At 41.4% G+C, this 14510-nt stretch overlaps 2 protein-coding genes across 2 annotated transcripts in view; one reads left to right on the forward strand and one right to left on the reverse strand.

Annotated features, from left to right (window-relative positions):
* Window positions 1-1946, reverse strand: part of DMGDH (dimethylglycine dehydrogenase) — a 42124-nt gene extending 40178 nt beyond the window's left edge. Inside the window, exon 1 of the mRNA XM_015848641.2 lies at window positions 1765-1946. Coding sequence (XP_015704127.1) covers window positions 1765-1880 — 116 coding nt within the window. The 5' untranslated portion in view covers window positions 1881-1946. The remainder of the gene's footprint in view (window positions 1-1764) is intronic.
* A 224-nt stretch (window positions 1947-2170) lies between these two features.
* LOC107305933 (betaine--homocysteine S-methyltransferase 1) lies at window positions 2171-12832 on the forward strand. Its single transcript, XM_015848642.2, has 8 exons — window positions 2171-2302; window positions 4995-5127; window positions 8074-8192; window positions 8630-8821; window positions 9367-9514; window positions 9845-10027; window positions 11763-11991; window positions 12479-12832. Exons 1-8 carry the CDS (start codon window positions 2264-2266, stop codon window positions 12651-12653), a joined length of 1218 nt encoding a protein of 405 aa, XP_015704128.1. The 5' UTR covers window positions 2171-2263; the 3' UTR covers window positions 12654-12832.
* Window positions 12833-14510: the final 1678 nt, after the last annotated feature.

A 14510-nucleotide genomic window follows, 5' to 3' on the forward strand; every position in this document is an offset into this window, starting at 1 on the left:
TAACCTTCTCTGGTATTCAAAACCCACCTGGATGCTTTCCTGTGAAACCTACTGTAGGGAACAAGTCCTTTTGAGGAGTAGCTGAGGGAAGTGGGATTATTTAATCTGGAGAAGGGAGGCTCAGAGGAGACCTTATCACCCTCTACAACTGCCTGATAGGAGGTTGTGATAAGGTAGAGGTTGGCCTCTTCTCCCATTAACTAGCAATAGGGGATGGCCCCAAGTTTCACCAGGGACATTCAGGTTTGTCGTTAGGAAATACTTCTCAGAAAGAGTGGTCAGGCACTGGAACAAGCTGCCCAGGGAGGTGGTGGAGTCACTGACCCTGGAGGTGTTCAAGAAATGTTGACAGGTGAACAGTTGGACTGGATGATCTTGGAAGTCTTTTCCAGTCTTGGTGATTCTATAATTCTATGAACCTGCTATTGCAGGAGCTAAGACTAGATGGTCTTCAGAAGTCCATTCCAACCCCAGAGTTCTCTGATTCTGTGGAAGTGCCTACTTAAGAAAGTTCTTTAATGTGTCAGCAGACTACATCAGTGTTCACAAACAATGAAACTTAGCTTTTATTTCCATGTTCTGCCTATTTTGACGTTTTACTCTGCTAAAGTTAGAGCATTATGAAAATAGGTCTTTCTCAATTGTTAGCATACAGTCAGTAAGCTGCACTGCAGTTCCAGTCACTTCAGGCCAGCATAAACCAGAACGGATATCAAAGGCAGCCTCATCCTTCTCTACCTTGTGTGATCCTCCCCTCTGCTCTCTCTTCCAGGGACTGTGAAGCAGCAAGAAGATCAGGAAATTTATCCAAATTAAAACCAGCCATTTTTTGGATAAGTGAGATGAGGTCAGACCTCTTTGTGCAGGAGATGTTCCAGACAGCTGTGAAACCACAGCATCTGTTGCTCAAGGACAGTTAATCAATACTCATTTAATTTCATCTCCACACTTCTACACAGCTTTTTGCTTGTTACTTTTGCCAACTTCTCTGACATAAGGCTATCTAATGTGTAACTGATCTTTCACCTACCAGCGCTTAGAAATCCAAGCTGCCAGTTGTGCACATTATGAATTATCTTACAAAATGGTATCCTGGATACAAACGCAGGGATAAGCTGGCATGCTCACCACGTGGCAGCGAAAGAAAGCAGCGAAGCAGTGGACACCACGAGTTCGCTGTGTTTGACCTGTACATGCTTACATGTGTTCTTTTTTGAGATTACATATTAATCTTTTTCCAAGTTATCATTAAGCTGTTCAATGGCCTGATGTGAAAAGCAACAGCTCCTATACTGAATACTGCACTGAGGTACACATTAATCAGGGTTGAGCTTCTTTTGCATTTTGAATCCATACCCTGGCCCTCCATTTTTTTCAAGCCAGGTCAGAACCCACTTAGTCCGTCTCCTGCAAACTCCACCACTCACCCAGCTGCGGCAGAATGTCACTGTGTGCGTGCCCACATCACCCAGCACACAACGGGGAGCACCTTGGCACACGGACCCCCACCCCGCGCAGGTCTGCCCTCTAGCAGGCGAGTCTCCCCTAGCGCACACCCCGCCCCACGGAGGGCCCCCACGGCCACGCGCAGTGCCCGCCACGTGGGTTCACCTGCCTAGGGCGGCTCCCATACCTTTGCAGGTAAAGTCACCCTGCAGTGACCGCCGTTATCGAAGCCGGCAGCTCCCACACCTCCCGCGCGTCACCACAGCCAGCCCCGCTCCCGCAGCCCCTCGCAGCCCCCGGCTCAGGGCCCGCACTCACCCGCCCCGAGCACCCGAGGCACCACCGAGGGCCCGCGAGGCAGCGGAGGGGCCGGGACACACGCCGCGGTGCGGGAGCGGCAGGCGCCGCAGGGCAGCCCGCAGCATCGCGCTCATCCCGCACAGCTCAGGGATGCGGAGCGCTGGCGCTGCGCCTCTCCCGGCGGGCGGACTCCTGCCCCGCCGTGAACAGCCCTCCCGGGGAGGACGCCGGTCCGCCCCTTGGCTGGAGCAGCCGCACGGGTCAGCCTGGGAGCGCTGCCGGCCGCCCACCCTCGGCCGGGACGGGCGGGGCTGAGAGGGCGCGGCGGCTGCCGGCGGGGTCAGGGGGTCAGGGGCTCGGGGGGCGAACCCGGCCGGGGGTGTCACCCGCAGCGCTGCCCCCGCGGACCGCCTCCCGACAGAGCTATAAAAGCGCTGTCTGAACACCGGCACAGCGTCCCGCTTCGTGCCGAGCCGTCGGGTCGCAGTAGGGCAACCGGCGTCCCCGGACGAGGAAGATGATGCCGATCGCGAAGTCCCTGAAGCAGGGCAAAAGGGTAACTTTCCCCCACCCCTTCCCGGCTTGGCACCGCATCTGCGGAGCCCCGCGAGGGTCTCCTCCGCGCTCCCGGCACGATCTCCCTTTGGCAGCGCTGTTTACCCCGCGGGAGAGACCCGCTGCTCCTGCGGGTGGGGGGCTGCAGTTAAGGGCGGGTGGTAGTGCTGCCTGCTGGGCACCGAGCTTCTCTAAGCGATCGGGCACTGTTGTGGGATAGTCGGGTGTATTAAATTTAACTTAGTGCTGCTCCAGCCCTTAGAATTTTTCTTTGAACACACAGATTGCAGCCACGAAATCCATTTTGTTTTACAGTATTTGGTAACAAAATTAAACAGGATTTGCAACGCACTGAAATTCTGGATATTATAAGCATAAACCTTCATTAGGTGGGATTTCTGTTTCCAGCCAACTCTATTTAAAAGCCCCAATCTGCTCTTCCCTTGATTGATAGGACTGAATACCAGCAGTGTAACACGAGTAACCACCCCCAGTGTGTGCATGCCCTTTACACTCTCATTCAGCTGAAGAAATAAGTCAGTATGAAGTTATTCTGGCATCAGCCATTCTTCCTATTAAGACAAACCTTTGAGCAATGTGTGAATCAAACATCGACATATAGAAATGCTGCTGCCTGTCACTGTTCGCAATGGGCACAGAGCGACACATTCTACCTTCTTGCCAGGACAGTGCTCTTAATAGTTGGACACCTCTTAGAGCTGTTTTCAGTCATTTTTGTGTTTATGAACTCTGTCCCTTTCATGTAAACTGTTTGTGAATGAAGGGCACAGCTTATGATGTGAGTTTTAGGATTCTTTCTTTCTCTTCACCAATGGAAAGGCAGGGCATAGGCAGAACAAGCACACTGTCTGCTGACATTGTTCAGCTACACTTCTAAGCAAGTTGAAAATATCTTCATACAGTCACTTGTATTCTTCTGGTGAATAGATAGACCATTCTGGTGAATGCACTATGTGGTGCGGTGTCATTCATGGTAGTAAAAATGAAAAAGATGCCTTGAAAGCAATAGATTTTATATATCTTTCTCTTTCTTTGTATCAGATCTGTGTGCAACTGGATTGCCACGTGGATTAGTTCTGATCTAGTTTAGGCATGAGTACACAGCCGTACTTATCTGTACAGGACAAAATGAGCTGGTTGTAAACTTACAACACCTAAATGCTGTTTGAACAAATGGTATTTCATTCCCTGAGGATATGTAACAGTGGTGTGGTGGGATAATATCAATCTACAGTAAGCTGCAAAAAAGTCATTTACATTTTGAGCTGATAATACAGATTAAGTACTGTCTTAGTTTATGTTGCTTCTGTGTATCAGAAGTGAAGGTTATTTTAAAGTGCTGTTTAAAAAAGCTGTGACTGAGGAGAAAATGCCATTAAATCCAAGAGGTAACTTTTAAAAAGAAATAAGTCAGCGTTGTAGTGCATTTAAATATAGCACCTATATGTGACAAATCTATTTCCTCATTTTCAATCAATCAGTAGTGCCTGAAGTTGTTTTTATCTTCAGGGCTTTTCCCTCTGTGTTCCTATTCCCTGCACATTAAACTTCTGAAGCAGGCTTTGTTCAACCTTCCTTGGCATGCAGGAGAGGGAAGGACTCAGACATTGGTTCCTCGGCTGCTTTTCCTTAGTCCCATTTGAGTCATTCAGCCTAAAGGTTATTTAACTGCAAACAATTTTCACAAAGCCTCACAGCATTTACATGTATAACAGAGCTGCCATCTGTTGAGGTATGACTGGTGGGCTCCCTGAAAGTTGCTCAGTTTTGTAGATATGGTACTACAGGCTGAGTTTTGTCGAGCTCCTGCTGAAATAATGCTACAGTTAATCAGACTGCTGTTTTGGCAAGTCCACAATGTGCAGTAGAATGAGATGCAAGATCTGCAAGCCAGCACTTGGTCAGGCTTACGTATCTGCACAGCAGCCCCATAACCTTACTGCCATGTCAGAACCTGGGCCAAAAATGCTGACCCTCTCAGAAGGGCTTTGAACCTTTGGGTAGTTGCACTTTGAAGAGACTGGTACTAGACCTGTCTGAGATACACGGTGCTCCTTGTTGAGAGGATGTACTCTCATCCCTCTGAAAGGCCAGTGACAAGAAGTTGTATAAGTTTGTCTTTCTGATATGTGTGATAGGATGAATGAATTAGCAGAGAAATTATCAAGATACGCTCTGGGTACGTAACAACACTCAGCTCTGTCCATCAGGCTTTTCCTTTTCTTGCTCTCTCAGATTTCATTGCCATCAGAAAAAAATACAGCCATAAATTTTTTCATAAATTTTTCTCTTCCCTTTGTTAATGTCTGCATTCATCCATTTCTTGAAATCTTATGGAATTATGGTAGTAATCTGTTTGTTGCATGTAGTATTACTGTTCAGTGTAATAGCACAGAACACACTGAACGAAATACAAAAACCAATGTCTAATAGGTGCAGTTTGCTTTCATGTATTTCACATGGACAGCCTGTTTAAAAAGCCTTTTTTTTTTGTACTATGATTCTTTCAAGAGAATTTCAAGAAGTAAATAAATGATTTTTTTTTATTACTGTGGTGTTTCTGTAGCCCACAAATATTTCTGTCTTGTCAAATATGGGCAATGACAACAAGTCACATATGCCCATGAAACTGAAGAACTGTAATTATTAACCTTTCCTCTTGCTTTCTTCAGGGTATTCTGGAGCGCTTGGATGCTGGAGAGATTGTGATTGGAGACGGGGGATTTGTCTTTGCCCTAGAAAAGAGGGGATATGTAAAAGCTGGGCCTTGGACTCCTGAAGCAACTGTGGAACACCCAGAAGCAGGTCAGTTTTACTGGAAAATGGCACTCCTGCAATGAAAGGAAAAGAGGCTGGAAAAATAATTAGTATGTAGAACTTGTAGCAGGTTTTTAAATAGGAATGTTTCTGTGGAAGTAGATACTGTGAAGAATAGCGTAAGGGTCTGTAGATCAAAAGCTCATCTTACCCCATATTCTTCCTGTAACAGTGGCTAAAAGCAGTTGGCTGGGGAAGAATAAGTAGTACCTCATTATAGATAATATAGTGATACCTCTCCAGAATGGAGAACCAGATATCTTTGGTTCTTTGAGTTCAGTAATATTCTCTCTCATGGGCTTTTCCTGTCTGTCCTTGAGCCAAGATCAAATTTATTACTGAGAGCATCTTGTGACAAAGAGATCTACAAGTGGCTGCCTGTTTTGTTGGATTTGACCATTCTAGGATTTTATATTGCTATAAATGAATATTGTCTGTGTATTATTTTTCCCCTGGAAATAGTGGCTTTAAATAAACAATTGAGTGGGAGTGGAGTATTAAATGTATGTGCCTCCACTGTGAAATAGGGAATGAGAACCCAACTGTTCCAGTAAAATAGCATCATTTTCTATGCCTCTCTTGTTTAATGTAACTGCCAGCAGTGAAGGGGGACAAAATGAGCAATTACAGTGTCTTATAGCATAAAGTCTACTTAGCATAAATAGTGCTAAAACAGGTTCTATTAGCAGTTAATGTGCATTCTGTTTACCTTTTTGTACAACGCTTTTAATTCTAATTATCACATCAGAGAAACAGTGCTTGTGTTACCAAGTGATTCAGTCTGGGAAGGATCTATTTGTTACGAGCTAACATCAGCTGGCTTAACCCAGACAGTGCTGGTTGTCTGCCTTGCTGATATTCTGCTTTAAGCTGAGTTCTTGTTATCAGACAGTGCTTTAAAGGATTAAATGTGCCTTCAGTGGAATTTTGCCGTCTGCTTTTTTTGACACATTTTATGTAGAAAAATACTTTCATAGACGAATTAGATGTGCAAAATGAGCACACAGACCTGCTTTAAGTGACTGCCGAGTTGTCATTCGTTAGAGCTCAGCCATCTAAACATTACTGTTGATTTGATGGTAGCAATCTATAGAACGTGCAGTTTATGCCTGTAACCATTGCAACAGTTTAATTAACCTTTTTATAGGCTATTTATAAGCAAATACTCAACAAGGAATATGGTCATTTCTTGTAGTGCTGCCTGCCTCCCCTCCATTGCTGATGTTTGCTCCTGCGTGTTTAAGAGTCAGGTTTCTTGGAAAGCAGTTGTAAAGAGCACAAGGAGCAACTGGCTGGGCCAGCTGGTACAAAATCCATACAGCTAACAGCCCCCCTCCTCTTTGTAAGAAAAGGGGAAAAAGGAGGGGGTTCTTAGAATGCAGTGAGGCATGTGAAAAAGAAGAAGGAAAGTAAAAAAAAAAAAAAAAAAAAAAAGGCAAGTTGAAAGCCATTCACTCTGTTACAAGAGAGAAGTTCTCTGAGACTGACAGATGTCCTGAGTCAGATCAGGTATCTGAGCTACTGCCCTGCATAAGGCCATTTTTTCTCTCCAAATGTGGACAGGAGACTCCTGAGTGGGTCTATGTAACTAACAGTTTGAAGTAAGCTTCTTGTTGTTATTTTGCTTATCTGTATCGCTGTCCTTATTCACCCAAAGCCCAAGACTTTTTCCAGGAATGCATCAGTTTTAAATAGAAACTGAACTAACACTGTGGGTAAATAAAACCAGTTTATTATGGAGGTCAGAGCATTTGTGAAAATATTTGTAGATTTTTTTTTTCTTTGCTTTTTCTCATTTCCTGACTAGTTTTCACCAGTGTTTTCTGTTCTCCCTCATGGGGGAAAAAAATAAAACAAAAAAGCACTTCAGACCACTAGAATCATATTAGCCACAGGCATGTTTCTAAGATCTATTTCAATGCTGTAGGAAGCAGAATTCTCTCTGAAATAGTAAAGTTTTGAATTAATGTAGAAATGGTAAAACTGAAATCTGATCCTGATAGCTTCATCAGATTCCAGGGACTTTTTGATCTGTAGCCCTGCTACAGTCTGTGTTCTGAATCGGTCCCTTTGGCTGCAGGGTAAACAGGCACTGTGTTAAGTCACACTGTGGTTGGCCAGGGCTGTAACTGCAAATGAAATACTGCACCAGCAGAGAAAAGCGAGCAAGACGACACTGTTCCTTCACTGAAAGCAGATGTGCTCATGTGATTGATGCTAGCAACTTCTGCTTGAGCCTCCCTGTTGTAGAATGCTTTATCTGTGGTAGCTGAAGGCAATAACTTCATTATGACACAGCCACACAGTTTGCTAATGACACAGATTGTCTGTGGACAAGGAGGAATGATAAACCAGGACATAAGGAAAACTTTCCCAAATACCTACCGTAAAAAACTTCAGTGATTTCTTGTTTTCAGTATCTAGAGCTTAAATGATTTCATGTATGTGCTATAAACTGTTGAATCTTTTAATACAGTCTTGATCTAGAAGCTGAGAAACTGGCTCATTGTTTCATTTGATGTTTGTTTTGCTTGTTATTCCCTGCTATTCCCTCACAGGCTTTTGCTGTTGTTTTTTTAATCCTTTCCCTTCCCAAACTATGATGTATTTCTACAGTGTGAGACTGGGAGATGTGAAGGACTGCAAAAAGCAGGAGATAGGTGTGAAGTACAAGACAAAACTGGATCTACTGATAGAAGACTGAGTAGAAATCCTCGGTTATTTGTAGCAGGGAAGAACTAAGTTTTTAACCTATTGTTTAAGAGTTGGGGGTGTAGAAGAAATTTGGAATACACAACTAGTACAACGCTCTCACAGTGGCTTTACTAGTAAATACTATGTCAATTTTGTCACAGTAACATTACTTCGGTAAGCATTTAATTTTAGAATACCAGTGGGAATAACTATACCAAGCATCTCTTCATCTTTTTTTAGTTCGTCAGCTTCACAGGGAATTCCTCAGGGCTGGATCCAATGTTCTGCAAACATTCACCTTTTATGCCAGTGAGGACAAACTAGAGAACAGAGGCAACTATGTAGCTGAGAAAATAACTGTGAGTAGAATACTACTTTGATGGGGATATGAAGTAAGTGAATTCAATTCAAAAGGTTCCTTAGAGTGATATTTATTTATTTATTTATTTATTTATTTAATCTTTGAGGACTAAAAATGAGATGATGTAATCTCAGAGTTTGGAACAGTAAGAAGGATGTGGTTAAAGGAGAAGATGTCTTCTTCACAAAATGGGACTAGAGGATACCTGTATCTTTCTTTTCTCATCTGAAGAGATTAATTTACTGGGACTTTGTTATGAAGAGAATTCATTTGCACAGAGAACAAAATCATTTGGGGGTGGAGAGGGGAAGAAGTGCTTTAACACTCACTGAAACAAATCAACTGCTAAAATGGTGAAAAATCCTAGAAATTAATGAATTAATGACTGGTTAAAAAGTATTGTGTTTGTTTGTTTGTTTGTTTTCATTCATGCAGGGCCAGAAAGTGAATGAAGCTGCTTGTGACATTGCCAGAGAAGTGGCCAATGAAGGTGATGCTTTAGTAGCTGGAGGAGTTAGTCAGACACCATCATACTTAAGCTGCAAGGACAAAGCAGAGGTTAAAGCAGTCTTTCGAAAGCAACTAGATATCTTCACGAAGAAGAATGTGGACTTCCTCATTGCAGAGGTACACTTGTAGTTAAAAATAAGAAAAATGCACTCAACTGATACAGCATGTTAACTTCCAGCCTCCTTTTGGGAATGCAAGTTATATATTGCTTCCTCCTTTAAATTTTTTTGTTATATTCTGGTAGCATCAGAAGCTGTTTGTCAATACTTAACAGCATCTGCAAGCATTCTAGAATAGGCCCTTGAAGCATACATTTCTTAAGTCAAATTCTATACTGGCACAATTATTACACTTGAATACAATCTTGACTAGTTCCTGTTTCCTTATGTACTCTGCAAGCAGCAAACTACAGTGACTTGATAGATAAAACTTGTTCTTTGGGGATAAATCCCTCACTAACCCTCTACATAGGACATTTTTAAGAGAACTTGTTTATTTCCTTTATTTGTTGACTCCTTACAGTTATTTTTTAATGGTATGGTCAGTGAATTCAACAGTTTTGTTACAGTTTGTCATTATGTTATTCGTGAATTTGGGATCTGAAATAATGTTTATGCTTCATCTCCAAGAAATGAAACTAGTTTTGCTTTAATGTCTTTCAGTATTTCGAACATGTTGAAGAAGCTGTCTGGGCAGTTGAAGTCCTAAAAGAATCCGGCAAGCCAGTTGCAGCTACAATGTGCATAGGTCCAGAAGGAGATATGCATGGTGTGCCTCCTGGACAATGTGCTGTCCAATTGGTGAAAGCTGGTAAGAAACTATTTGTTGCCTGGGAGAAGAGGCCAAACTCCTCCTCATCACAGCCTCCCTTCAGGAAGTTGTAGAGAGCAATGAGGTCTCCCCTGAGCCTCCTCTTCTCCAGGCTAAACAATCCCAGCTCCCTGAGCCACTCCTCATAAGACTTGTGCTCCAGACCCCTCACCAGTTTCATTTCCCTTCCCTGGACACATTACAGACTGGTTCCAGCTCAGCTGCCTTTTCATAGGGCTGGTATACAGAGCCACTGTGCTGTGATTCAGAACATTCGCTACCTACTTCTTGGGAATACATGACTTAAAACAGTTGTTGTCCTCCTCATAGGTGCTTCTATCGTTGGAGTCAACTGCCATTTTGACCCAGATACTGTGCTGGAAACTGTGAAACTGATGAAAGAGGGCTTGCAAGCTGCTAATCTGAAAGCCCACCTGATGTCTCAACCACTTGCTTTCCATACACCTGACTGTGGAAAGCAGGGATTTATTGATCTTCCTGAATTTCCCTTTGGTAAGGCATCCTTTTTATTGCATACTTCTTTTTTTCCTGTTTTAACAGAACTGAAACTATAAGATGTCCTTTTATACAATAGGATGAGTCCCCACTGTCCTGTCTGGTGTTCTGCATAGTGAGTTTGCGGTGTAATGTCAGATTAAAGTTCATCCACACAGCAAGAGTATTTCAGTAGTACTATAGCCTGAGAAACCAGAAGTAGTATGTTCTTTGATGTTGCTAGCAAATGGATAGGCAATTTGCAGATGTTTCATCACTCTTGTACTCGAGAAATTTCATGAAATCTGAAAGATTCAGACACTTTGTATGTAAAAGGTTTTTGTATTCTGGGGCGTATTTACACATGGGATGTAAAAGATCACATTCTCCTAAGATGAGAGGACTAAATAAGCCAAAATACTGTTAAGTTGGTTTGAGAAATGTCTCTGCTCTCAGGTATCATAAGCTCTTCTTTTCAAATTCAGTTTATAAGATAAATTAATAAAACAAATGAATTTGTAGGAAAAAAAAATGAAGTAAATGTGATTTTCAGGAAAATGTGATTATTAGAAAATTCCTCTCTTTAAAGGGAATTTTGAAGCATGAGTGTGAGGCATTCATTAGTCGATAAAAGCATGATGATGTTCTGAAAATATTCTGGGATACTGAAGTGCCAGGAACTCATTTTTGCTATTCATTCCTCCATAAACTCCTGTGATTGCAAGCAAAAAGATGAAACAGATCCAGAAAACAGTCAAGTGATTTGAAGGATTCACTGTTTGGTTTCTTGTAGCTCTTGGCTTGAACACTACAAGGAGCCTGTGTGAGGCCTTAGTTTTCAGAAATAGCATGAATCAATTGCAGAAGCTTGGTTCCATGATTATTTTCCAGTACCCAGAATGAGCAACTGATGACTTGATAGCAAATAAGGAGTTTGGTTATTAAAATGACTTAATTAACTTTTTAACGTGAAAGATAGTGTGCAGAAGAGGCACTTAGATATTTGAAATGTAAAAGGCCAACAAAACCTCATACTGGAAAACTCCAGCATCAGCTGTCAGAAATGTTTATAAACCATTAGAACTTCTTTCAGTTTTGTGTCTTCCCTTCTGTGTAACCACAGTTATCCTCAAATGCCACCAGTAAGGCAAGGACAGTGTTTTAGAAAGAAACATGCTGGTCAGTCAAAGCATTCCCAGTTATTTCAAGAGTAAATGCATGGAAGGGCTAAATTTAGGAGCCAGTTACAATCTTCTAATCAATGAAAACATCGACCTTTTTTATACTATAAATGACTGAACATTAAACTACAGATAATTAATTCTGAGTAAAGATAATAAATGCTATAAAAAGTCATGAATTGAAGACAAAGTATTAGATAAGTTTGGGGAGGGGAAAGATGAAACAAAACAAAAACAAAACAAAACAACAAAAAAAACACAAGAAAGGAAACATGATTTATGTGGAAACTTTTCTTTGAATGCTTGTTTTAAGTTATCATGCTCCCCATGTGTTGCCAGCTGATAGAGTGAGATCTACCCCTGCTTCTTTAGAGATGTTTGGCTGGTGCTGTCCTTATGCTTCAGAAGCATAGGAAATTTTGTATCATTAATTCTAGCTTAGACAGTTCAAATATCTACATTTACCATCAGTTTTTCAAACAGTGTATGAGTGTTTCAGTAATGTGATTCCTCAGTAAAAAACCTGAGGAAATGGAGTGTTGTGGAAGCCCAAGATATGAATGTCTTTGCAGGTCTGGAACCAAGGATCATCACTAGATGGGATGTTCAAAAATACGCAAGAAAGGCTTATGACTTAGGAATCCGCTTTATTGGAGGCTGCTGTGGATTTGAGCCATATCACATCCGAGCAATAGCTGAAGAGCTGGCTCCTGAAAGAGGATTTTTGCCATTAGCGTCTGAGAAGCATGGTAGCTGGGGCAATGGCCTGAGCATGCATACTAAACCCTGGGTCAGAGCAAGGTATGTATATCTGAACAGGAAGGCACAACAAAGTAATCCTTGCAGAGGGTTGGTCTATAAAGCAGACAGAATTCAGAGACCTTATCACCTTAAGTTTTCTACATATTAATAATTCTGAGGAATTAAATCTTATCTGGAAGTAGTGAAAGGTATGCAGAGGCAGTAGGAGAACTCCAGAAGTTGAGGAAAAATTAATGTGAAAGTAATTAATGAAAGTTAAAATGGAAATCTGACATTTTAACTACTGACATTTTTATGTCAGTAGTATATAACATTTTAACTACTGACAGCTTAGAGCGTTCTTTTTGAGGATGAAAAGATTTTTTTTTAACAAGTGTAACATTTATTTGTATACTTCTTTTCATCTTCCTGTATCTAAATATGAACTTGGAATTTTGCAAGTCAGAGGATCCTTTGTAATGGCTTCAGTTTCTTTAATATTGTGAGGTGCTGAAACAAACACTGTATTTGATTTTCTTTGTTTTAGAGCAAGAAAAGAATATTGGGAGAATCTGAAGCCTGCTTCAGGCAGGCCATATTGCCCTTCAATGTCAAAGCCAGATGGCTGGGGAGTGACCAAAGGAGCCAGGGAGCTGATGCAGCAGAAAGAAGCAACAACTGAACAGCAGCTGAAGGAGCTTTTCCAGAAACAGAAATTCTAATCTGCTGCAATTGTTCTAACATCCTAACATTCAGACATCTCATCCTTTGAGAGAAGTCTTGTGACAATTAATACCCTGTTAATCAATTAACATGTAATGAACGAGGCAAAATGCAAAGAGAATGTGATTACAAATGAAATATGAGAAGCTTTGATAATAAAATCTTCTCTGGACAAATAGTTTGAGAAGAGGTTTGGATTCTTATAATTGATCTTCTGTTAGTTAGCTAGATGCCATTGACTGGGTAGACATGGAATACATAAAAGCAATACTAGGCTCAACTGACCTGTGCGTAGACCAGAAAACATCTATAAACACTACTGTACAGTTGGAAGAGTAGCATGGTTAAGATGGTGTTATAGTTGGAAAGATTATCATGGTGAAAGAGAAACAATTAAGAAAGAAATGTTTACCTGTATCCTAGGCTTACAGTAGAAAACTCCAAAATGGAGGGATCTCAAGAAAGAGAACCTTCCCCAGTGGCAGTCAGCCCTTAAATGGGGTGTAGGAGGGGTGCAGCCAGGTTCCACCCCTTCTGGTCACACAGCTAAATTGCCTTCACCTGTGCTTCCATGGCTGACCCAGTCCTTGCCTCAGATGGTCAGTCAGTGGTTCAGACCATGGCTCAACAGTTCCCATACAACTACATTAATATTCTGAGTCTGTTTATACTCTTGAATCTGTTTTAGTTTAGAATTCTGTGGGAACACCTCAGACCTCAGGATTTGCTGAGGGCCACTTAGGTGTGCACAGCCTGTCAATGCTTCAGGCTTAGTTAACTATAGTAAATTCAAGAGCACAGAAGTAAACTGGAAATTCCATCTTATGAATGTGACATGATTTACACCGTGGAGGACTGAGAGGCTTAAGAGATTACTCTGATACATGGAAAACATTGAATAAATGAAAAAAATAATGGAATTGTATTACCCTCACACTTATAATCATATTAGCCCTGGGTAGCTAAACTACCATAATTTTCCAAATGATCCAGATGATTTCTGTATATTTCACTTGAAAAATGTGCTTATTCCAAAGCAAATAATGCATAATAGCATTTGTGAAATGCTATGCAATTTAGATTTGTCTTGAATCTCATTCCCACCCATTCTGCATTAAAGTCAGTACCTCCAAGAAGATACGCCTGAAGTTAAGGTGTTGAAGGCCTTAGCTGGGCTATTTTTTATGTGTGAGAATTTTTCATTATTTCTATGTCCATGCTGTTTTTCTGCAGTTTAGGAAATGTTTAAACATTTAACACTTACATGGGGAACTTTAGGTATACTTGAAGGCATTCAAGGTCAGGCTGGATGTGGCTCTGAGCAGCCTGGTCTAGTGGTTGGTGACCCTGCTCACAACAGGGGGTTGAAACTAGATTATTGTAATAGTCCTTTTCAGTGCAGGCCATTCTATGATTCTATAACAGATTCAATCAGTTACTGGCATACAGATTTTAGAGAAAGCCACTTTCCTTCACCATGTCTTTAACAGACTAAAGTAATTTCTAGTAGGAAATTCTGCCTTAGAGCCAAAAGCAGACAAATCAAGGAAGTGACTATCTTTAAATGTAGATTATTTGAAAGGCACCTGTTGAAACACATTACATTAACTTATTTCCTTCCTAAGTCCTTCTGGCAGTTCCTCCTGCAAGAAGTAGAATAACACAAAATCTGTGAAACAATCCACTCCAATTATTACCAAAATGCTCCCAGCATTAAAGACATATTCATGCAAAGTGGGTTAAAATGCATTTGCTAAAAAAGTGCTTTGAGCACCAGTTTAGGGGACTTCTGGACTGATTTTTTTAAGAAATGTCCCAACATAAAAAAAAAAAAAAATTCCTACTGAAGTGAATGA

The sequence above is a fragment of the Coturnix japonica genome, chromosome Z (assembly GCF_001577835.2).
Source record: "Coturnix japonica isolate 7356 chromosome Z, Coturnix japonica 2.1, whole genome shotgun sequence".
NCBI lineage: Eukaryota > Metazoa > Chordata > Aves > Galliformes > Phasianidae > Coturnix > Coturnix japonica.